General features: G+C 41.5%; 1 protein-coding gene across 1 annotated transcript in view; it reads right to left on the bottom strand.

Annotated features, from left to right (window-relative positions):
- LOC123345139 (phosphatidylinositol 4-phosphate 3-kinase C2 domain-containing subunit gamma-like) overlaps positions 1-26,217 on the bottom strand; it is a 270,359-nt gene that overhangs the window by 8,377 nt on the left and 235,765 nt on the right. The window contains exon 31 of the mRNA XM_044981863.1: positions 15,664-15,758. Within this exon, the coding sequence (XP_044837798.1) occupies positions 15,664-15,758 (95 nt within the window). The remainder of the gene's footprint in view (positions 1-15,663; positions 15,759-26,217) is intronic.

The raw sequence follows: 26,217 nt of genomic DNA, 5'->3' as shown, positions 1-26,217 counted from the left end.
GGGGATGGTGGTGGGAGAGCAAAACTCCTGTTGCCTTTGTATTCCAACTCTGATGAACATGGGGTGCACTGTCATATTACTGATTTGTATCCCAAAATATGATTTATGTGCTGTGTGCATTAGTCTGACAGAGGGCATCAGACAGTTTCAACACTCTCATCCACACGTAGATACAGGTCAGACCTACACTTGCAAAGCTTTGTTCGTATAGCTATACCATTATACTAGTGTGGACACAGCTTTACTGGCAAAACAGGGGCATTATCCTAGATTGGGGCAAACCAAATTGAGCTAGAAAGCAGACTTCACACTTAGACCCTGTGTAATAAAGATACCATTAAGCAATATGGTAAGTGGGCCCACGCACACATGGGTGGGTGGATGGCGAGGTGGGGCGGGGTGGGCTGGTGTCACAGTTCAGGGAAACTGCACCTGTATTTTCCCAAGTTCATAACTGTCTCAGACTCAGAACGAGAACAACCATGAATAGTTCAGTCTTCCCTTTATACAACTTGGGCCTTTAATCTTGGCCTGATGTAACTGGTGATCAGTAGACAATGGCTCACTCCTCAAGGCATAGCTTCAGAAGGCTGGGTTTTTGCATTACCAGAGGTGAGGAATTTGCATTCACCTCCTCCTAGGATAGCCCCAGGAAAATCACTTCACACTTTTTTGTTCCAAAATTCCATTTATCTCTGGCATATTGTTGAACAGAGCCCTTTGAACCCCCGCCATCTGGTTTCACATCTGTCACATCTCCCCTCATGAGAGGTTACATACAATCTTGGCCCACAATAATACACAAACCATTCATTTAATCCAATGGACTCCAAAGATACTTAAACTTAATTCAATAAGATCTCCCAAAGAAGAGGGAAGACAATTTCCTACAATTGCAGAAAATTTCTATAGCTGTCACAGGGACCAGGAGTGAAAATACATTACATTTACAGCTGCACTGAAGAGGAATATGTAGTATATTAAAAATGGGAGGGAGAAGGAGAAAAAAATGTTCCTGCTTCTTCTTTCCAGTGGTTGCACCTATGCCTGAATCCCCTGCTGCATTGTGCTAATTTTGAGGTCTATTAAACACCCCTCATTCACAGCAATGAAACAAAACAGGACTAGATCCTATACTAATATGGAAACCTTCTTTTGGTCAGCAATGATAAAATACAGGTAGGATCTGATGAGAAACAGTTAAATAAAAAAAGTCCCATTCAATTACATTATGTAATGGCATACAGCTAAAAAGTGACAAGTTTTTAAAGTGCTTATATACCAATGTTAGAAGTCTAAATATTAAGATGGGTGAACTAGAGTGCCTCATATTAAATGAGGATATTTATATAATAGGCATCACAAAAACTTGGTGGAATGAGGATAATCAATGGGGCACAGTAATACCAGGATACAAAATATATCGGAAGGACAGAATAGGTCGTGCTGGTGGGGGAGTGGCACTACATGTGAAAGAAAGCGTAGAATCAAATGAAGTAAAAAATTTAAATGAACCAAACTGTACCATAGAATCTCTATGGATAGTAATTCCATGCTGTAATAAAAAGAATATAGCAGTAGGAATATATTACCAACCACCTGACCAGGATGGTGACAGTGAAATGCTCAGGGAGATTAGAGAGGCTGTTAAAATAAAAAACTCAATAATAATGGGGGATTTCAACTATCCCCATATTGACTGGGTACATATCACCTCAGGACAGGATGCAGAGATAAAGTTTCTTGACACCTTCAATGACTACTTCTTGTAGCAGATAGTTCTGGAACCCACAAGAGGAGAACAATTCTTGATTTAGTCCTAACTGGAGCACAGGATCTGGTCCAAGAGGTGACTATAGCTGGACCGCTTGGTAATAGTGACCATAATAAAATTAAATTTAACATCCCTGTGGTGGGAAAAACACCACAGGAGCCCAATATTGTAGCATTTAATTTCAGAGAGGGGGACTTCACAAAAATTAGGAAGTTAAACAGAGCAATTAAAATTAAAAGGTACAGCGCAAAAAGTGAAATCCCTTCAAGCTGCATGGAAACTTTTTAAAGACACCATAAGAGAGGCTCAACTTAAATGTATACCTCAAATTACAAAAACACAGTAAGAGAACCAAAAAAAGTGCCACCGTGGCTAAACAACAAAGTAATAGAAGCAGTGAGAGGCAAAAAGGCATCCTTTAAAAAGTGGAAGTAAAATCCTAGTGAGGAAAATAGAAAGGAGCATAAATTCTGGCAAATGAAGTGTAAAAATATAATTAGGAAGGCCAAACAAGAATCTGAAGAACAGCTAGACAAAGACTCAAATTTTTTTTTAAAGTACATCAGAAGCAGGAAGCCTGCTAAACAACCAGTGGGGCCACTGGACGATTGAGATGCTAAAGGAGCACTCAAAGATGATAAGGCCATTGCGGAGAAACTACATGAATTCTGTGCATCGGTCTTCATGGCTGAGGATGTTAGGGAGATTCCCAAAGCTGAGATATTCTTTTTAGGTGACAAATCTGAAGAACTGTCCCAGATTGAGGTGTCATTAGAGGAGGTTTTGGAAAAAAATGATAAACTAAACAGTAGTAAGTCACCAGGACCAAATGGCATTCACCCAAGAGTTCTGAAGGAACTCAAAAGTGAAATTGCAGAATTTCCACTGCTTGCATCCGAAGAAGTGGGTATTCACCCACGAAAGCTCATGCTGCAAAAAGTCTGTTAGTCTATAAGGTGCCACAGGATTCTTTGCTGCTTCTACAAAACCAGACTAACACGGCTACCCCTCTGATAATTGCAGAATTACTAATTGTAGTCTGTAACCTATCATTTAAATCAGCTTCTGTACCAAATGATTGGAGGATAGCTAATGTGACGCCAATTTTTAAAAGGGACTCCAGAAGTGATCCCAGCAATTACAGTCCAGTAAACCTGACTTCAGTACCAAGCAAACTGGTTGAAACTACAGTAGAGAACAAAATTGTCAAGACACACAGATGAACATAATTTGTTGGGGAAGAATCAACATGGTTTTTGTATGCCTCACCAATCTACTAGAATTCTTTGAGTGGTCACCAAGCATGTGGACAAGGGGGATCCCATGGATATAGTGTACTTAGATTTTCAGAAAGCCTTTGCCAAGGTCCCTCACCAAAGGCTCTTAAGCAAAGTAAGCTGTCATGAGATAAGAGGGAAGGTACTCTCATGGATTGGTAACTGGTTAAAAGATAGGAAAAAAGGGCAGGAATAAATGGTCAGTTTTCAGAATGGAGAGAGGTAAATAGTGGTGCCCCCCAGGGGTCTGTACTGAGCCCTGTCCTATTCAACATATTCATAAATGATCTGGGAAAAGGGGTAAACAGTGAGCTGGCAAAATTTGCAGATGGTACAGAACTACTAAAGATAGTTGAGACCCAGGCTGTCTGCAAAGAGCTACAAAAGGATCTCTGAAAAACTGGGTGACTGGGCAACAAAATGGCAGATGAAATTCAATGTTGATAAATGCGAAGTAATGCACATTGGAAAACATAATCCCAACTATACATATTAAATGATGGCGTCTAAATTAGCTATTACCACTCAAGAAAGAGATCTTGGAGTCATTGTGGATCATTCTCTGAAAACATCCACTCAATGTGCAGCAGCAGTCAAAAAAGCAAACAGAATGTTGGGAATCATTAAGAAAGGGATACATAATAGGACAGAAAATATTATATTGCCTCTATATAAATGGAAAAGAGAAGACTAAGGGGGGATATGATAGAGGTATATAAAATCATGAGTGATGTTGAGAAAGTGGATAAGGAAAAGTTATTTACTTATTCCCATAATACAAGAACTAGGGGTCACCAAATGAAATTAATAGGCAGCAGGTTTAAAACAAATAAAAGGAAGTTCTTCTTCATGCAGCGCAGTCAACTTGTGGAACTCCTTACCTGAGGATTTTGTGAAGGCCAAGACTATAACAGGATTCAAAAAAGAAGTAGATAAGTTCATGGAGGATAGTCCATCAATGGCTATTAGCCAGGTTGGGCAGGGATAGTGGTGCTAGCCTCTCTTTGCCAAAAGCGGTGAATGGGCGACAGGGGATGGATCACTTGATGGTTACCTGTTCTGGTCATTCCCTCTGGGGCACCTGGCATTGGCAGGATACTGGGCTAGATGGACCTTTGGTCTGACCCAGTATGGCCGTTCTTATGTTCTTAATGGGTTAATGGGTGAACTGATGACTATCAGGAGGAAAGGTCCTAATCCTTGGTCTTGATGTGGGGAGTAGGATGAGGGTGAAGACTCAAAGGTTTGGTGGACAGTTCTCTAAAATTTTTGTTTTAGAAGCCTGTGAAGAAGGTAACCTGCTTTCCCCCTACCATGTATTATTGTTGTGCAGTGGGACATTCCTTTACCACTCAGAACAGTGTCCAGCTTCCAGAGCTAGAGAGTCCAAGGGACTCATTGAGGTAGATTTTGTCTAGATTGGGGTATTAGTCTACAGTACGTACATTTGTGAGCGCACACACACCTACAGATTCTACTATTCCCTCTCCCTTGAACAGAACACAATGAAAGAAAAAACATCAAAGAAAACAATACTGTTTCACGTTTCTTTTCAGCTCACAGAAGATTTATACTGTCACTGACCATCAGATGGAGTAAAAGAAAATCAGTTTCTGAGAACAGATAGCACTGACAAATGCTGCTGTTTTATTTCTGTCTTATGGTCACATAGATATTCTCTTTTTTTCCATGTCTGAGCACAGATGGAAACTGAATATAAAAACACAACACAAGCAGCAGCAGCAGGAGCTTTATTTGGGCCTTTAACCGACCTTCTAGTTTTGTTAATTAATAAATTAGTACATTAGTCCATAGCTACCTTGTCCAAACTACTTTTAAATGTCTCAAATGATGGAGATTCCTTCACTTTGTTTTGTAGTCTATTCCACAGCCTGATACCACTCACTATGAGTAAGCATTCTGTGAGATGAGGCCGAAAGTTTCCTTTCTTTAATTACATCTGACCACTGCTAGTTATGCTCTATTTAACACCCTGAATACTTCCTCTCAATCCCTACTGTTTGCTGCCTTCAAAGTACTTGCAAACTTTTGTGCCCATTAGTCAATTTTTAACCAAGTTACATTTAGCTACTAAAATCACTTTTCATAAATCAGTCCCTGTAGCCCTACTGATCATTGACTCTTAGTTCCCTCCAGTTTTTCAGCATCTTTCTGCTAATGTAGTGCTTAGATCTAGAGCTAATTGAAAAAAAAAATTGTCCAAATGTTTTTTCAACAGAAAATATTTAAAAACGTGCATTTCAACAAAAATTTCCAAGAAAAATATTTTTAAATGAAATTTTTGAAAAAAAAATTGCAGTTTCTGTTTTGAATTTTATGGGGGTTTATTTTTATATTATTTTTACATTATTTCATGACAAGACAAATGTATTCACTTGGACTGAGGTTGAGATGGAAATAGGAGAAAGACTTGTTGAAAGTCTCTGGGTAAGATAAAAGGGGTAAAAATACATGGGTGATGTCATGGTAGGGGTCTACTACAGCCCACCTAACTAGGAAGAAGAAGAAGTGGATGAGGCTTTTTTTTAAACAGTTAATAAAATCATCTAAAGCACAGGACTTGATGGTGATGGGGGACTTCAACTACTGACATCTGTTGTGAAAATAACACATCAGGGCACAGAATATTCAACAAGTTCTTGGAATGTATCGGAGACAATTTTTTATTTCAGAAGGTGGAGAAAGCAACTAGGGGAGAGGCTGTTCTAGATTTGATTTTGACAATTAGGGAGGAACCTGGTTGAAAATTTGAAAGTGGAAGGCAGCTTGAGTGAAAGTGATCATGAAATGGTAGAGTTCATGATTCTAAGGAATGGCAGGAGGGAGAACAGTAAAATGAAGACAATGGATTTCAAGAAGGCAGACTTTAGCAAACTCAGGAAGTTGGTAGGAAGATCCCATGGAAAGCAAGTCTAAGGGGAAAAACAATTGAAGACAGTTGGCAGTTTTTCAAAGAGACATTATTAAGGGCACAGGAGCAAACTATCCCACTTCATAGGAACAATTGGGTTTGTTTAGTCTGGAAAAGAGAAGACTGAGGGGGGACATGAAAACAGTTTTCAAGTACATAAAAGGTTCTTACAAAGAGGAGGGAGAAAAAATGTTCTTCTTAACCTCTGAGGACAGGACAAGAAGCAATGGGCTTAAATTGCAGGAACGGGGGTTTAGGATAGACGTTAGGAAAAACTTCCTGTCAGGGTGGTTAAGCACTGGAATAAATTGCCTAGGGAGGTTATGGAATCTCCATCATTGGAGATTTTTAACAGCAGGTTAAACAAATACCTGTCAGGGATGGTCTACATAATATTTAGTCCTGTCATGAGTGCAGGGGACTGGACTAGATGACCTCTCGAGGTCCCTTCCAGTCCTATGATTCTATGATACCGTTGAAACATTCTATTTTTTATTATATACTTTACTTTTTAAAATATTTAAGGGCAGCTTCTACTTAGTATTGATTGAAACATCTTCTTTTCTAAATAAAACAGTTTGACACTTGAGTTCATAACAAAAGAGTTCCAAGTTATACTGTTATCGATATTTCTGCATCTCATTAATGTGTGTGCCTGGGATCAATATTTTCCATGTGTAGTAATGGGAAAGTAATCATTTGTCCAAAGAGATTCTGATTGCGTGAGTTTCTGTCTAGATATCTTTAGATATCTTGGTATTACTGTTCAGTGAACGATTTATTCAAAATAGCATTCAAATAATAAAGCTGGGCCTGTACTGCCCAAAATATTTGATTAATAAGACATTTGTCAATAACAGTACAATTAACTGAATGATATATTTGTCAATACCTCTGACCAGCTCTATTAAATAAATTGGGACCTAACACCAATCTCTGTGGTGCCACAATAGACAACCTCCTCCTCAACTTGAAACATTGCTGTTCAACGTTTCCCTCTGTTTATAGCCCTTCAGCCAATTTTCAGCCCAAAGAAAAGTGCTCCTATCCAAGCTCATTTTAAAGTACAAGCATCCTCTAAACCGCCATTCTGAAAAAAGTCAACTTCTCTGTAAATGTGCATCAGAGCAAGAATATTATTTTCATGTGTCTTGGCTTTTCTCCTATGTTACCCTGGCAGTCTAGAGAAAACCACAGTTGGAACTATTATAACCCCTCCTTCCAAACTACTGGTCTCATTCTGTCACCAACACTTGTCTCTCTACAAGGCTTTTGTTCAGCTCTAAAATCCACCCACCCACATTCATTTCCCACAGCCATCTTTGAACATTTTGCCATTCTGCCTCCTATGCATGGCACTCCCTCCCTATTCCAGTTGGCCAATCCACCACACTTTTTTCATTCAAGTGCCTCTGTGATGAAAAATGGGAGATATTAGGCATAAAATATTATAGATATGTGACCTCTGCTTGCTTGCTGTTGGGTTTCTTGTTAAAGGATAACTAAGGTTTAAATCAGTCTTTGGCAGCTTGGGTATGTGTGACAGGGTGTCTGCCTTGCACTGGCCCTGAAAGGGTTAAAACCCAGCCTGGAGGGCTGCAAGGAAACAGCCAATTACGGCAGTGGCTGCAGCCAATTAGGGCGGTGGCTGGACCAGCCAATCAGGGCCCAGCCAGCCCATAAAAAAGGAAGCTGTAAGCCACAGCAAGGGAGTTTGCTGCAGGAAGCCCAAGGGAGGGGACTGGCTTCCTAGAGGGCTGCAGAGACTAGCTCCATGAACAGGGCTGCTAGGACTTTCAGGCCCGAGGCCCTGGGAAGAGGATGAAGAAGCCAGAGGCAGGAGCCAAAGGTGCTGGGGCTGTGGGAAAGTTGCCCAGGGAATTGAGACAGACTGGTGGAGAAAGAAAGGAGGGGAAGCGGGAAGCTGTTGTTTACAGGGTCCCTGGGCTGGGACCCAGAGTAGTGGGTGGGCCCAGGTTTCCCCTCCCACACACACACACTCGCCGCTGAAGAAGCAGCCAGGCTGTGGACTACCAAACCGCTGCAAGGAATGGCTAGACTGTTGCAGCAGGAGTCCCCTGGAATGGGGGAACCCGGATTGTGACATGGCCGGAGGGCTGTGCCATGAAGCAGAGGCAGTGAGATTGGAATTGCAGTGGGTCTGCAGGCAGAGACAAGGATGGGAGAGCCACCACCACTGGAAGGCACACCTGCTGACCAGAGCTAATTCCCGCAATGGCCAGCAGGAGGCGCCAGTGTGGTGAGTGACCCTGTGACAATCTGTAAGAACTAAAATGGTTTAGCTATCCTAGTCATGGTGCTTAACAAACAGTACAAGTGTCAAGGCCTTTGACGTTTTGTCTCTGTACAAGCTGGGCACAACACCCCCCTCACCCCTCCGCCCCAGATTTGCTCCGGCAAGGGGAGCAAATCTGGACACATAGAACAAAGAGGCTTGCCTGGTTTTAAAGGCTCACTCTCTGAAGCCTAGGGAAGAGAGAGAGGCAGGCTCTGCAGAGAAATGTTCACAGCTCCTGAAGGGAAGTCTATAGCAGTAGAGCTTCAATCCATCTTCTTTGTCTTCTAGTTTTGTTTATCAGTAAGTTAGTTACAGGCTCGTGCTGAGGAATCATGGTTGGTAAACAGGGGGCTGTAACCTAGAGACCCATTCTAAAAGTCAGGATTCCACTCTGAGAGAAGTATAGGTGTTGCCCTGTCACTTGAAAGGGATGCCCATAGAAAGACTGAGTAAAGGGTCAAAGGTCCAGCGAACCCAGGAACCATGACAGCCTATCTCCCATGAGATCCATAAGAAGTGAGTAGATAGTTTGGAAAAAAAGGTGGAAAGAAAAATAAAAATGAACCCAAAATTTCCCCTGACCATTAAGTCATTCTCTCTAGTTTCTACGGTGCATCCCATTTTCTTCGTTTCTATCTTTTAGGCCCCAATCCTGTAATCAGCTGCATCCATGCAGGATTGCGGCTCAGACTAAAATCCCTTCAGTGACAAGAACTATATTTTTCTTTTGGTCCTGCCACTTCTTATATTATTATTAATAAAGTGTGAACATCAAAATGACAAGGAGGAAAAGGACAAGAGCTGACTGCTATAGGACAAGAAAGAAGGAATTCTCACCCCCTGCCCACATATCCATTTAGTGCCCCGCTCATTGACCTCAGTGGGCTTTTGGATCAGGTCCTTACTGCACTGCACCTGGGAACTTTTACATGGTTTAAATTGGATAGAATTGTGGTTTAAGGAAAGTTTAGTTCTCTCTTTCCTTCCCAAACCAGTTCATCCATCATTTCTCCTACCCTTCTCTTGCAGTGATTGCTATGAGTATGGATGGTACAGGGCAGGAGGGCAAAGAGGATGTCTGAGTGAGCCTAAATTGATTACTAATCTGTCAACTCAAACATCACCCTTCACAGCATCATTAATCATTGGCAGTGGAAAAGCCTAGAGAGGGTTGAGGCTTCATGAAACCAACAGAGCTTTTAAAAAGGGAAGTTTGGAGCTGTATTGTAAAAGATTTTAGAAGTTTATTTTTCTTTAAATACATTTTTCCCCAGACAGATTGATTCAGAATTCAGCAGACACACATGCTTTCCTGAACTAGAACAACATTTTACATTTATTGGCAAGAAACGCCGAGATCACTTGGCAATGCGTTTTGCCATCAATTTTCTCTCCCCAGGCACCTTATTCTGTTCACTAGCAGTGATGGGCCAACCTCAGAATGTTCAACAGTTTGGTTCAAATAAGGACTCAATCTAGCTGCTTATTAGATTATTGTCCCAGGGAAAACCAGGACATATCTGGAAGTAGTGCTGGTCAATAGGCAGCATTCTTTTCTGTGAGTCAACATTGAGCTAATGCTCCCATATCATGCTAGGATACTCTGTTCATGAGGGGGGAAAATGGAAAATATTGAACAAATCTTTTCTGAACTTCTGAAATGGGTTGGTTCAGCTGGCACAGATCTCTGCACATGTACAGGTATACTGAGCACTGATGCAGTTGTTAGGTTAATTCCTGGTTCCTGGCTATCCCACCAGCTCTGTGCAAATCCATGCTCCAGGATTTACTGTCTTCCCCTACATGTAAGATCTGTTCGAGCAATCCCTGTGGGCCTGGATATGGATGTATTTGCATTGACTTAAACTTTTCTTGTTCACAATCTATCTGGGGACAATTTTGTTTTCATTTATGTTTTAAAAACAGGCAGGTAAATGGAGAGCGGGGCATTTGGCAGGCGGGGACTCTTCCCCACCAATGTCTAGAATAAACTAAGGATGGATGGAAGTTCTGGAGTGAACTAAGGATGGGTGACAGGTTTCAGAGTGGTAGCCATGTTAGTCTGTATCAGCAAAAACAATGAAGAGTCCTTGTGGCACCTTAGAGACTAACACATTTATTTGGGCATAAGCTTTTGTGGGCTAAAATCCACTTCATCAGATGCATGGAGTGGAAAATACAGTAAGCAGTATATATATTACAGCACATGAAAAGATGAGAGTTGCCTTACCAAGTGTGTGTGTGTGGGGGGGGAGGGACAGTGCTAACTAGGCCAATTCAATCAAGGTGGAAGTGGCCTATTCTCAACAGTTGACAAGAAGGAGTGAATATCAACAGAGGGAAAATTACTTTTTGTAGTGCTAACGAGGCCAATTCAATCAGTGGCATCTTTTGCTAATTGGAGCCTAGAGAAAAGTCTGAGAAGCTGTCCCCACTCCCCCTCATGTCTGGCTGGGAAATGCATCCAGTAGCCTACACGTGCATCTGGTTTAGTTGTCATGGGGCAAATGCACAGGGCAGCAGCATTAAGGTGTTTGCAGCTGCTGCAGCTCCCTGCACTTGCACGGAGGCAGTGTTGGTAGCACAGGACTACTAGACAGAGAGATGCAGCCTGACTTACCTGGGAAACTTAGTCAAATCCCCACACTGGACATTTGATTCCTTCCCACTTTGGTGTCAGTTTCCAGAGTCCAATTTGATGCATTTTCATGATAATATTTAGATTAATTTAGCCATAAAGACTTCCCTTAGCATTACCTCACCCACCTTGTCACGCTGAGTATTAACAACAGTTACTCTGCTACAACTGCATGTGCTGAGCTTTAAAGATTCCCCCCCTCCAGTGCCTAGTCTGTCTTTCAATGTTTACAGAGCACCCTTTTTCTCCCTATCCCACACCCACTTCTAATGGGCCAGGTCCCTCTCTTGGCTTTCTGAGGGCTTGGCTACACTTACAAATTTGCAGCGCTGCAGCAGGGTGTGAAAACACACCCTCTGCAGCGCTGCAAATTGCGGCGCTACAAAGCGCCAGTGTAGTCAAAGCCCCAGCGCTGGGAGCCACGCTCCCAGCGCTGTCCGTTATTCCCCACAGGGAAGTGGAGTACGGACAGCACTGGGAGAGTTTTCTCCCAGCGCTGGCGCTTTGATTACACTTAGCGCTTCAAAGCGCTGCCGCGGCAGCGCTTTGAAATGCAAGTGTAGCCAAAGTCTGAGTCTTGTTTTTTTCTTCCTCCATACAGTGATTGCCAGGTTTCAGATGCCAGACCAAACTTTCCTCTCCCTGAACATTATGGGCAGGTCTACACTATGGGGGAAAGTTGATCTAAGCTACACAATTTGAGTTACATTAGTAGCGTAACTCAAGTCGACATAGCTTAGATCTACTTACTGGAGGGTCCACACTACGCGATGTCAACGGGAGACACTCTCCTGTCAACTCCCCTTACTCTTCTCATTCTGGTGGAGTACTGGAGTTGACGGGAGAGCAATATGTGGTCGATTTAGTTGGTCTTCACTAGACGCTGGTGTATTGATTGTCGCAGCGTTGATGCACCAGTGAGTGGAGACAAGCCCTATGTCTCCCTCTCCAGCGTCAGGAACTCTGTCAGTCGTCATGCTGCCCTACCCTCTCTCTGAGGCACTCTCTATCTATCTTTCTCCCTCACTCTCCTCCCCACTACTCCCCAATCCCCTTCTCTAGTTTCCTTCCCTCTGCCAAGGTTTACCTCTTTGTTTATAGCCTTCCAACTTCACTGCATCTCTGCACTAATATAGTATCGCCAACTCGAAGCATTCAAATATCATGAGTCAGGGCCCAAAAAATCATCATTGGTTTACAAAATCATGAGATTTCAAAAATAAAATATGTTGACTCTTCATGGATCTTCTGGCTTTCACATCCTTAGGGGTCATGTTTTCAAGCTTTTCTTGGCTACCATGAGGGCTATAAACTTACTTTTTTAATTATTCAAAGCTGAGAATCTGGTGTATTCACATGATACTAGGGATTCAAGAAAAACACTACTGATCATGAGACTTTCAATAAAATCATGAGGGTTGGTAGCACCGTTAAATATGTCAGTCAACACTAGTTTAACAGAACTTCTTTCTCATTGTTTACCCATAGTGTTTAAGCTGAAATGTGCATAAGCCTTTGCAAGTAATTCTACAACTCTCTGCATGCATTGCTGCTCAAATTGTCTTATTAGTCAAGTTGTTGGGGAAGATGCAGGAATTCCTTTGGTGAAACTATGGCCTGGATAAAGCAGGAGTTTAGCAGAGATTAGCAGCAAAGAGTCCTGTGGCACCTTATAGACTAACAGACGTTTTGGAGCATGAGCTTTTGTGGGTGAATACCCACTTCGTCGGATGCATGTGAGATTAATGGTCCCTTCTAGCCTTAAAATCTATTAAACAAGTTCACTCTGTACTTTATTCTTCAAAGTATATTTCAATAGACTGTTTTCAGGCAAGACTTTAAGAACTTCTTTCACTGATGATTGAAATATTTCCTGTTTTAGGGAGAAACAGGTACATCTTGAAGAAGACCTAAGATCAGAGATTGGGCATCAGATACATGGTTTTATTTCTCCAACCTTCTTTCTAGGTATTACAAAAAGTGGGTAAATAATGCATCATGGACTGAAATTATATAGTTATAGAGCTGTCAATCCTGACCTTTGCTAACAAAACCAGCCTTCCACAAACCAGACCAACTATACCTTAAACACTTCTCTGCTTTCTCCTGTGCCACCCCATATGCCCGGGAGAAGCTCCTTGTAAAAAGCTGCAAAGCTACTACATTGTCCTCCTTAAAGCCTACCTCTGCCATGAAGCCCACACAACACTTGACAATGGCTATAAACATGGTAGTTTCACAGGTACCTTGTTCTTTCACAACCCGTTTATTTTTCTCCCCCTGTTGTCTCTCATCATATAGTTAGACTATAAGTTCTTTGGGGCAGGACTGCCTTGTTTATTTTGTGTGTGTACAGGACCTAGCACAATGTGGCCCTGATCCCTGAATGAAGCTTCGAGGATCTACCACAATACAAATAGTAATTAATGTTTCCTTCAGTGATTCAAATTCATCTACTGAAACTCCAGTGAGTTCAATGAAGTTACACCAAGCAAGAATTTGGCCTAATACAATTATTTAAACATTTGAAAGCATCATCCTCTATTTTAAAGAATAAATTAAAGGGGGAGGGAACCAGTGCAAAAAGTATTTCCTATAAATTTTGAAATAAAACAAGGTGGCAAATTAATTTCTGTGCAGATGAACCACTAAAAATATTGTAAGTAGTAAGACACTGAAAAAGACTGAATAGAACTGAAATGGATTTAATATGTGTTGAATAAAATATAAACTTGGTATACTTTTAAATCCTTGTTTAACCCCAAAAGAGTCAGGCAGACAGATTGATCTAAGGGATTGGATGGTTGAAGAGATTATTAATAGGATAAAGAACTTCTAGGTCACCAAACCCTTGGTCCAGGAACACTTGAGTATGGCTGCTCAGGCCCGTCCAAGGTCTAATTTAAATGGAACTTTGTAGAGTTACAAGGGCCAGGACATTTTAAGTTAATTATACATTAAAAAGCCTAAACATTTGAAAGTATGGACACACAGAGTTCAGCCACCTCTGAGAATCTTAAAGCTGCCCCTGTAATCCATGCAAACCATCCATACAAAGTCATCAGAAAAACTTACACTTATAAACTGCATACTACTACTATACTTTCCCACATCTGACACATACAAGTATTCATCCTACCCAACCACAGATTTATCACACACACACACACACACACACACACACACACACACACACACACACACACACACCCCCCTATATCATGGAGCCTCTCAGCATAAGTACAGTGGAAAAAAATACAATACACACAGTAACACTAAGAGCATAATGTTCTGACCAAAATTCGCTTCACCAGCTACTCAGCCTGAAGGAGATGCTCCCCACCCCAAAGGGCCTTATACTGTACCCCAAAGGTAAAAAGCACGGGTTCCATTTGAATAACACAGGAAGCATCTTCTATAGTGTAGAACGTTCATATAAATAGGACCTATCAGCAGATGTATCCTGTGAAATCTCAACTCTCAGGATGGTGCATGGAAAGAGAAAGACAGTCTCTCAGGACCCAAATCTTTTAGGACTTTATAGATCAAAATGAATACACTGAATTGCAAATCAGAAGTCTGGGGAGTCTATAGAGAATAGTTTGGGGATATGCAGGCTTCATATGACTCATACAGCCAACCAGTCTCATTTTGTGTTGGCTGAGGCTTGGCTGAGTTGCATTTAGAGCGAGTGATTGGAATCTAATCTGGAGGTGAAAAAGGCATGAATGAACACAGTTGGGTCCATAGCATGGAAGAGATGTCACAATCTCCTAGTTAAACAAAGGTAATGAAAGGGTCTTCTAGCCACGGCCATTACCTGAGACTGAAAAGAGCAGTTGGGGATTCCAGAGCCTGTGGAGGCTGTTAATATCAAAGAGCAGACATACCACTTTAGCTGAATTAATGCATACTGCCCTCACAAGATCCCCTAAGCCAACCAGCATCACCTGAGTCTGGTCTGAACTGAGCCTTGCCAGTCCTATCACAGCCAGACTACAGGAAAGCAGATAATTTTACCATCAAGGTCTGCTGAGAGTAGAGCTGAGCATTGTCATCATACCAATGACATTGCAGCCTAACCCACCTCAGTATTTCCTCTAGCAACTTCACCAAGGGAGTCACTTCAGAAAAAATGGCAGGGGGAGGCGCAGGGGAGAGTTTTGTCAGCATATAAGGTTATATGTGGTTATAATTTGCGGGAGGAGGGGAATGGAGCACATAGACTTATGAAAAGTCCCGAGGGCACTCTGCCCCCTTGTCCAATCGCAAATGATGTTCCTGAACTTCACATATATGTTAAACAGGAGAGCTGACATACCTGTACAATCCCACGTGAAAGAACTTTAGGGGTAGATAAGCAAGTTCTCTCCAGCTAGGACTTTACCAAGAAAGGGACAGAGCCCCTGTCATGTGACTCCACCTACTCCTGGCAGGAGTCAATAACAACTCAGAATCAGTTATATCTAAAGCAGCTCAAAGAGCCATTATGGACACCTAATCTTTTGTGCATTGCCAGTAGGAGATCATCACTGGCCATGAAACTAATGGTGCTAGTTTCTGTACCACACCCTGGCATCAAACATGGTTGAAAGAGATCAAATATGTTAAATGAAAAGCACTGTCACACAACCTACTGTAAAATGTATTTATCTGCAAGGACATTGTGAGGATTAATGTTAGCACAGCACTCTGCTAACATAAAATCTTATGTTAGAGTTCAATTATAACAAAAGGACTTACAATATTCCTCATATGTTTCAACAATATTGTCAGGTGGGTGCTCTCATAGGATATGACTAACTGCACTCCAGGTTTCTGTTCAGTAGATTTAGGACCTGAAATAAGCAAAAGAAATGAATTTCCAATTACTGAAAGAGTGAATTTCCAGTTAGTGAAAATATTAATGGAAATGCATAGCTAAAGCATTGAAATACTACTTTACATAACATGTATAACAAAATATTGCCTGCTTAAGGAAGGTCTGGAATTAGAAAACACTAGAGATGAGCTCGTTATAAATATTAGAGAGCCAATAAGAGAGATTTAAAATTTTCCATTTGTCATCAGTCTGAATTTCAGCTGGAATGTTATGACTTAATTGTCCATACCCTAAGGGTATTTTGTAGAAAAATGAATATAATTGAGCTGTTGTTTGTGATTTTTCCTATATATTTAAAAAAAAAATCTTACATGGGTTTTCAATTTCTTCCAATTTGCAATGGGGGAGAAAAAGCTCCTACTTGTATAGGAGGCAAGGCATGTAAATCAGTACAGAATTTGGCTCACATTTATAGACACAAGAGTTTGCAGAAAGGTTCCAAAACAACTGTAGATTTATGAGAGCTAAAGATACTAGGAATAAAGAAAAGGAAAAGATTACTGTATTTTTGTCAATTGCAGGCAGGGGTGAAAGTAACATTCCATACATACCGGGCTCCGGCCCCCGGAAGGGACAGGGCCTCGGTGGAAGGGGCAGGGTTGGGGTCAGTGTCCCCCAGCCAGCCCATCCGCACTGCCTGGCCTGTGCCGCCCAGGGCTCCAGTGGCAATTTAAAGGGCCCAGCGGTCTGGCTGCTGCTGCTGTGGTAGCAGCAGTGGCGGCCGGAGCCCCAGGCCCTTTTAAATTGCAGCCCCGGGGAAACTGCCCCTTTTTCCACCCCCGGCAGCAGCCCAGGGTGGGGGGGGGGCAAAAGGGGCAATGATGTTAAAGCACTACCACAGCAGTGCTTTAACCAGGGTACCTAAAAGCACTGCCATGGCAGTGCTTTAACATCAGCTGAGTACGGGCCAGTACCGGCAGCCACTTTTTACCGGTATGCCCTACCAGCCCGTACCGGATTACTTTCACCCCTGATTGCAGGCCTGATCCCATGGTCCTGATACTTTGCACAGATTCATATTAATATGCAGTTACAGTCTGATCCTGTTCCCACTGAAACCAGGGGCAAAAATTCCATCACCTTGAATGCAAGTGAAGCCAGGTTTGTAATCTCAACACTGACTCAGTATTTCCTATCAGTACTTTTAGAGGCATTGAGCCAAATGTCCTCATCAAAAAAGTTTTTTTTTTTTTTTTTAAATCGTGGGATAACGAATGCAGGTTAGCTGTTTTACTGTAGCATCCTAGTGGAGAGGCACAGGTAGTTTTTACCGTGATGTAGTTAGATCAAGGTCAACATTTTATCTCCCACCTGTGGTTGACCTCACGTTGCTTGAAGTAAAAATGACAGTCTCTTGTCTCCACTAGGATTTTTGCAGAGAGATAGCTAACCCTTGTTATGTATCCTGCTGTAAAAAAATACCCTCAACCTCTATGTAAACTACTCTAACTTTGCTGAAACAAGTAGGGTTTCATTTTACTGACACTAGGACTGAATTTGGCCCATTATATCCATTTACTAGACTAACAAAAAAGTGAGAGTTTGTTCCTATTATTATTTATTTGTTTTATTGTAGTGCCTAGGAGCTCCAGTCATGGACCAGGATCCCACAGTGCTAGGTGCTGTACAAACACACAAGAAAAAGACAGTCCCTGCCCCAAAAGCTTGCAACCTAAGTATAAACCAAGAGCCAGCAGCTGGATACAGGTAGATGGAGGAGCATAAGGAAACAATATTGTCTAATAAGACAAGATAGACACAGAGTGGGGAAGGGATAGGACACAAGCAAAGTGAACAATGGGATGGCAGCAACCGTCATGTTAGGTCCACCATTTTTGGGGATGGGGTGATACTTGGGAGGGGATCAGCTAAATGAAAAGAAAAGGGAGGGCAAAGAGGGTGAGAGGGACAGGGCAGAGGAGAAGAGGGTAAGGTGGTGCAGGTGTGGAGTGAAGCTGAGATGAAGATCCTGAGGAAGGGGGAGGGCAGGGAGGAAGGGAGGACTGGAGCAAACAGCCAATCAGCAGTGGGCAAAGAAAGTCAGAGCACTTTGTGCTGTTTGGCTGCTCCTGTTCCTACTGGCTGGAGTCTCTGGCTGGCTATTCTCTACAGCTCTCCATCATGCCATGAGGTGGGAGTGGAGGCACCATCTGGGTCCTTGTGCCACTGGACTAAGAAGATGTTGACGGGAGGGATGACCCTGGTTGGGCTCCACTTTATGCACTCTCCCACCCAGGGTAGAAATCCTTGCTTTGGCTTCATCTCTTGCTACCAATCTGTGGCTGGCTCCTCTCTGCAGATTTCACACCCCCACCCACACGTGGCCTGGGGGATCACCTAGTTCCCAGTGCACCCAGACTCTGGCAGGGTCTCTGCTGGACAATTCTGGAGCAGTGCTGGGGGAGGGGTGGACAATGTTTTATCCTCTCCCCGACTGCAGCGGATGTTAACCCCATCATGCCAGTACAGCTATGCAAGTATGAGTGAGGTTCTGTTCTGCTTACATCATTATCCAAATACTCCCAAAACGTTGGGAAAGTTCAGATCAAAATCTGAGCTTCATAACTATTCCCTATCCCCACAAAAAATCCTGCATTCAAAAATAAAACAACGTAAAACTTTAGAGCCTACAAGTCCAATCAGTCCTACTTCTTGTTCAGTCAATCGCTAAGAGAAACAAGTCTGTTTACATTTACAGGAGATAATGTTGCCCAATTCTTAATTACAATGTCACCTGGAAGTGAGAACAGGCATTTGCATGGCACTGTTGTAGCTGGCGTTGTCACAAGATATTGCCAGATGCACTAAAGATTCATATGCCTCTTCATACTTTGGCCATTTTTTTAGAGGACATGTTTCCATGCTGATAACACTCATTAAAAATAATGAGTTAATTAAATTTGTGACTGAACTCCTTGGGGAAGCATTGTATGGCTCCTGCTCTGTTTTACTTGCAGTCTGCCATGTATTTCATGTTATAGCAGTCTTGGATGATGACCCAGCACATGTTTTTTTTTTAAGAACACTTGCACTGCAAATTTGACAAAATGCAAAAAAGATACCAATGTGAAATTTCTAAAGATAGCTACAGCACTCAACCCAAGATTTAAGAATCTGAAGTGCCTTCCAAAATCTGAGATGAGTGAGGTATGGAGCATGCTTTCAGAAGTCTTAAAAGAGCAACACTCTGATTCGGAAACTACGGAGCCCAAACCACCAAAAAAGAAAATTAATCTTCTTCTGATGGCATCTGACTCAGATGATGAAAATGAACATGTGTTGGTCTGCTCTGCTTTCAACTGTTATCGAGCAGAACCCGTCATCAGCATGGATGCATGTCCCCTAGAATGGTGGTTGAAGCATCAAGGGACATATGAATCTTTAACGCCTGTGGCATGTAAATATCTTGTGACACCAGCTACAACAGTGCAATGTGAATGCCTGTTCTCAATTTCAGCTGACATTGTAAACAAGAAGCAGGCAGCAGTATCTTCTGCAAATATAAACAAACTTGTTTGTCTGAGCGATTGGCTGAACAAGAAGTAGGACTGATTGAACTAGTAGGCTCTAAAGTTGTACATTGTTTTATTTTTGAATGCAGGATTTTTTGTACATAATTCTACATTTGTAAGTTAAACTTTCATGATAAAGAGATTGCACTACAATACTTGTATTAGGTGAATTGAAAAATACCATTTGCTTTTTACAGTGCAAATATTTGTAATAAAAATAATTATGAAGTGAACACTGTACACTTTGTATTCTGTCTTGTAATTGAAATCAATATATTTGAAAATGTAGAAAACATCAAATTTTTAAATAAATGGTATTCTATTATTGTTTAACAGCGCGATTAATTGCATGCGATTCATTTTTTTAAGTGAGCGACAGCCCTAATTTCAATGCTAGAATGATTGTGTTAGAACAATCTATTCCCATATTATATTGCATAGCGACTAGGTGAGCATCACTAGGAATCACTTAAACAGTGACAGGAGGGGAAGGAAAAAATCCAATAAATTGCAGAACTTCATAGGTTCAGTGTTTCTCTTGAGTAATTAGAAGCACATGGAAATTGGTTAAATAGTTTTTCATTAATAGCCATAAAAATTGTGCTAAAGCAGTTGTAGCAACACAGAGGATAGAATACTTGAGTAGGAAACAGGGAGTTGTGTTTGAACATAAGGATACAATTATCTTGGGTGCTCTATTGATACTGTGAATTGCAAGAGGTCAAGTTCAGAAGTTTAGAAAGCACATCAGATCTCGCAGTGTAAATTACAGTGTTAGAATTCAGTTGAGAATCATGTCTTGCCCCACCCCTTTTGTATCTGTTCTATTAATGTTTTAGAAAATGAAACTTTCCATCCAATGGAGGAATTCTTCACTTGCAATTGGCATTTTTATATGCAAGAAATAAAGTTAGTAATTGTTTAACTAGGTTGAGGACAGTGCAATACATCAGGGGAAATACATATATTAATCACATGAAAATCTGAGATCTGAAACAGACACCATAGATATGAGCATGGCTATTTTTTTTTTTGCCTTTTTCCAATGTATATATGAAACGGCTTTAACAACACAGATAAAATGAACTGAACACAAGGAAGAAAAAGGGAAAAAACTGAACACAAGGAGTTTGATTCTGCAAGGCACTGAGGGGGCTCCTCTGAGGCATTAACCACCTTCAACTCCCATCAGCTACAATCAGCAATAGCAGCCAGATGCCATCAGCTGTTTTTAGCCATCAGGTCACAGTTTAGACACTCCTGCATTCAGTGCCAAATTGTGGTCCCATTGAAGTTGATGGGCATTTTGCCATTTTCTTTTATGAGACCAGAATTTCGACTTAAACTATAATGGCGCACACCTGCTCTGATGCCCAATATGGATACGGTGAAGCTGGTGGACCCGCATGCTTGGGCTCTGCATTGTTAAAAGGTGGTGTGCACTGTCTGTCCTCTCTTATAAACAAGGGCCAAACATTTGTCTAATGGAAGACAAAGTCAGAACTCCCATTGACTTCAATTGAATCAAGATTTGACTTCTAAGGATTGATCCTACGCTCACTGAAGTCAATGGAAAAGCTCCTATGAGTGCCCAAAGCATAGCCCCAGGGCTGAATAGAGTTCACAAGTTCTTTTAATATGACTTGTGGATTCTCCTTCCCTGGGCTTGAGAGAGCTGTGGGTTTATTTATTTTTGATGATTAAAAACTAAACACGCTAATTTATTTGGAAATTAATTGCAGTTTCAGGCTAAATGATTTGCAGTGTTTGTGTTCCCCCTATTTATTTGGATGGCCATTTTTTAAAGCAAATTACAGCCCTAGTTTATGTTCTCTTCAATGTTTCTGGAATCATAATTTTTAAACAAACCATGCACTGTAGTTGTCGTGTTGTATGAGAAATTAAGAACGTAAGGCAACGGATACAGAGAAATTGATCAAATCTCCTTGAGGGAACCTACCCTGGAAGAATACTTTGATGCATAAAAGCAAAGTGCTGTGCAAACACTAACTAACTTCTCAGCACACCTGGAAGGCAGGTAAGTATTATTCTATCTTCTGCATCCTTTGATTTCAAGTATCAGAGGTGTAGCCATGTTAGTCTGGATCTGTAAAAAGCGACAAAGAGTCCTGTGGCACTTTATAGACTAACAGACATATTGGAGCATAAGCTTTTGTGGGTGAATTTATGTGATTTATCTCACACCTTTCCTTTCAAGACCGGTTTTAACGATCTACCATCAAAGGTTGATGGAACCAGTTCAGCTTGAGTGGATGGGGATAGAATACTGCAAAAAATGACCAACTGCTCTACTGACAGTTTGGTAGAGAATTATAATCCTCCTGTCCTCGACTGTTGAAAGATTAGCTCCTAACACCCTCTTTCCTAGCTTTGGCCTCATAAGACATCAAGAAATACTGATGGCCCGCAAAAGATGAAATACTAGGAGCGCAATAAGAAGCACATATGAGCACGTGCAGCAGAGAGAGTTGTCATGTATCACAAGGAATAGTACAAAAGTCTGGTCTATCTAGGGCTGAGTCCCACATTAAGCACTGGGAGTAAAGCCTGCACAGGGAGGTGTAATGCACATTTCCCCATTCAATGAGCCTGGCTCTTGTTTTAAAAGGAGATAGGTCCTATTTTTCTGCTGGTATAAATGGGCACAACTCTACTGACATCACTGGTGCTGCGCCCAATTGTGTCAACACAGACCTTGGCCTATATGTGAACCATTAGAAATGACAGAAACCATTTCATTTTTCACAGTGTATAGTTGAATGGTCTGGAATTTTAATACTTTCAGCAGATGTAATTCAGTAAAAGAAAAATAAACATCACCGAATATCAAAATTGTTTTGATGGATATTTTTGCACAAAATAACACTTTTTTTTGGTCATCATGAAACACCTTAGGCAAAATCATTTTTGATATCTGTTCCTTCATAGTAGGCTAAGAGTACCCGGATGCGTACAATATTGAGTATATTTCAGAATGCATCCCAGTGGGAATATTGCATCTGTATTCATGACAAAGTAAATTTGGCACTGAGTTTTAATCTCTTCATTGCTAGGAGCACAGTACAAATTTATACATTTTAATTTTTATTTTATTCTCTTTAATAAGTGTAATTACCTACAATCTTTGAAAATTAAAGTGATGTAAGTGAAGGATGTTGTCAATTAAAATTCATAATCTGCTTGTTATGGGGCATTGTTTTTATTTTATATTCATTCTAACTAAGAGACAGGGCTGAAGGACAAATCACCAAGTTCTCACTCAGGCAAAACTCTTATTAAGCCAAGTGGAGTTTTGCCAGAATAGAGAGAGAGAGAGAGAGAAAGTAAAAATGGAGGCCTGAATCATCCCATATATAGAAAAAAGGAGTAAAATCTCTGGGAGGGGGAAGGGAAGAGGGAAGGTGTCTCCACATAGAATTCCCCTCCTTCTACACCATCACTCCACTAAATAAAGGGATGGGCTTTACTCCTTGAGAATATGCTCAGGGCCCACCTTCAAGCCAGGAAAATTCCAGGGCTTCACTGTACCTCTCCTCATAGAATAATGGAACCACAGGATTAGCAGCGACCACCAAGGTTATCTACCACCCTGCCAAGATGCAGAATTTGTTGCAACTATCCAGCCTCCTTTTGAAACCTCCAGTGAAGGAGATTCCATGACTTCCACAGGAAGTTTGTTCCATTGTACTACTGTTCTTACAGTTAGGAAGTTTTTCCTGATATTTAATCTAAATTTGCTATGCTGTAGTTTGAACCCATTGCCTCTTGTCCTGCCCTCTGCGGCAAGAGAGAATAATTTTTCTCCATCTTTCTTATGGCAGCCTTCAAGTATTTGAAGACCACTATCATGTTTCTTTTCCAAACTAAACATACCCAGTTCCTTCAGCCTTTGCTCATATAGCTTGCATTCCATCCCTTTGATGATTTTAGTCACTCATCTCTGGATCCTTTCCAGTTTCTCTATATCCTTTTTATACAGCAGTGACCAAAATTGGACACAGTACTCCAGTTTAGGCTTAACCAGCACTGAGTAGAGTGGTATTATCATCTCCCGTGACTAGTGTGCTATTCCTCTCTTAATGGAGCCCAAAATTGCACTAGATTTGCAACACCATTGTATCATTGACTCATGTTGAGATTGTGATCCACTACAACTCTCAGATCCTTCTCAGCAGTGCTGCTGCCAAGCCAGTTATCCCCCATTCTGTATTTGTGTGTTTGGTTTTTCTTCCTTAAGTGTGGTACCTTACATTTGTCTTTGTTGAATTTCATTTGGTTGTCTATAGCCCAGTTTCTCCAATTTATCAAGAGCCCTTTGAATTTTAATTCTATCCTCCAAAGTATTTGCAATCCTCCCTAGATTTGTCTCACCTACAAATTTGATCAACATGCTCTTTATTCCTACATCCAGGTCATTAATAAAGATGCTAAATAACACAAGACCCAGAAGAGATCCCTGTGGAACCCCACTTGAGACCTCCTTCCAATCTGTCATCCTTCCATTAATAGCTACTCTTTGTTTCCAGTTGTTTAACCAATTATGCATCCACTTAATGGTAGTTCTACCAAGCCTGTATTTCTCCAGCTTACTTATGAGAATGTCATGTGGAACTGTGTCTAAAGTCTTGCTAAAGTCCAAGTATATTATATCCACTGCATCCCCCCTATCCACCAAACCAGTTACCTTGTCAAAGAAGGAAATCAAGCTGGTTTGGCATGATCTGTTCTTGGTAAATCCATGCTGACTGTCAGTAATCACCCCTTCATCCTCCAGGTATTTGCAGATGGAATGTTTTATACATTGCTCTAGTAGCTTCCCAGGTATCAACGTCAAACTGACTGATTTATAGTTCCCCAGCTCCTCCTTTTCCCCCCTTTTAAAGATGGGCACTACATTAGCCCTTCTCCAGTCTTCCAGTACCTCTCCTATCATCCATAAGCTTGCAAATCTCAGTGGCTCTGAGATTTCTTCAGAACCCTAGGGTAAATGGCAACAGGCCCTGCTCACTTGAATTCATTCAAATTAGTCAGAAGAACTCTGCTGTGTTCTTTACTTGTCCTTATCTGCATTTATTTCCCTTTATTTTCTATAACAACTTCTCTAGTCATGGGGTCACATTATTTTTTGTATGAAGATTGAAGCAAAGTGGGCACTGAGCAGTTCTGCCTTCTTATCTTCCATTACCGGCTCGCCTTTTCCACTGAGCAGTGGGCACACGCCATCCCTGATCTTTCATTTTTTTCTGACATATTTGTACAACCCCCGCTTATCGTCTCTAACACTTCTTTCCAGTTGTAACTCATTCTTTGCCTTGGCTTTCCTGACTTTGTCCCTACATACATGTGCTATACCCATGTATACATCCTTACTGACATGCACGTCCTTCCATTTCCTGTATGTATCCCTTTCGGTTTTTAGATAGCTAAAAAGCTCCTTGTGCAGCCACATTGGTCTCCTGTGGCTCTTCTTATTTTTCTCTGCATTGGAATAGCATCATGCTGAGCCTCTAGTATTACATCTTTCAGGAACTGCCAGCCCCCTTCGACTCCTATAAAGTCAAAGGGGGCTGACAGGAGGCTCCTAGACCCACACACACCACCTCCCACTTTTCAAGGAAGTTGAGGGAATAGTGCTCTGGAGGTGGCTACTCTGTATGCAGTTTAGGGCCTTCTTTGTGTTCTGTGCTGGTACAATGGCAAGCATAATGGAGCCCTGATCTATGACTGCTACTGAGATATAAAAAAACAAATAATAATGTGGAAGCAAAGCCAAGCAAACCAAAGTCAAGTAAAGACCTCAGGATTTGGACATTAGAACAAAGAGAAAGGGCATTAACTACTTCAATCTGCAAAATCTATGTGAGTGTCTTACTCTCAAAATCTTTAACAATTACAATGTTCTCTGTTTTCTAGGGTAACTGGAGATGAATATTCCTGTAAGACACAGATACCTTGCTTATTTAAAGCATCATTTCCCAAACTTTTGAAAGCCAAGTTCACCTGTAGGCAAATGGCTTCCTACACCCCTTTCTCCAATTATTAAAGGCCTATGGATCTTAACTTGTACATCTGCTGTATCCCCCTCCTTCTGGCTAGTCTTATGTGGCCCCCACATCACGATAAAAATGTAAAGAGTTAACCAACAGGTTGGGTTATAGATATGATAGCTTGGTAGCTCACTAAATACTCAGAAAATAAATGCTGGTCCAGTTCACAGAGTGAAAGGTTTTCTTCTTTAACCCGTGTACCATTGGCTATATAATAGTTTTTTGGATGGTCCCCTGGGTTCAATTCCTGCTCTTCCGCAGACTCAGCACGTGACATCAGTGTCTCAGTCCCTCATGTGTAAAAGGGGGGTAACAGTAGTTCCTGATCTCTCACGGGTTTGGAAGATAAATACATTTAAGACTGTGAGGTAGTCAGATACTACAGTAAAAGAAGCCATAGAGAGATATAGAACATAGCCCATGAACCCAGGCTACAAGCCGTATTAAAGGTGTGGCTTGAGTTTTTGCAACAAAACTCTTCTCTTGTCAGTGCTTTGCATCCTTCCAATCCTGGGCCATGAGGGTATCAGAGCAAACATTACCAGTTTCCAATGGCCCTAACGGAATTGATGGGGTATAGAGATGTCTTGGCCACATCTCTTGTGCTGCAGGGAGAGAGGCAGTAGGAGCCACTATAGCAATTCTACACCACCACAGGATCTCCCTACACAATGGGAATCCTCCAGTGGATGGTTAAGATGGAATTAGAATTGCTTTGTGTCACTAGAGTGGTATAGCCAAGGAGCAGAGCCTCAGTCTGTACAGGAGAGGAACAAGAACATTGGACATGGAAGGGATGTGGTATTACTAGCAGCTACTCAGTTATGAAATGTGG

Source organism: Mauremys mutica, chromosome 1 (genome assembly GCF_020497125.1).
Source record: "Mauremys mutica isolate MM-2020 ecotype Southern chromosome 1, ASM2049712v1, whole genome shotgun sequence".
Lineage (NCBI taxonomy): Eukaryota > Metazoa > Chordata > Testudines > Geoemydidae > Mauremys > Mauremys mutica.
Note: the sequence above shows the minus strand (reverse complement) of the source record. Positions and strands in the feature narration are given on the sequence as shown.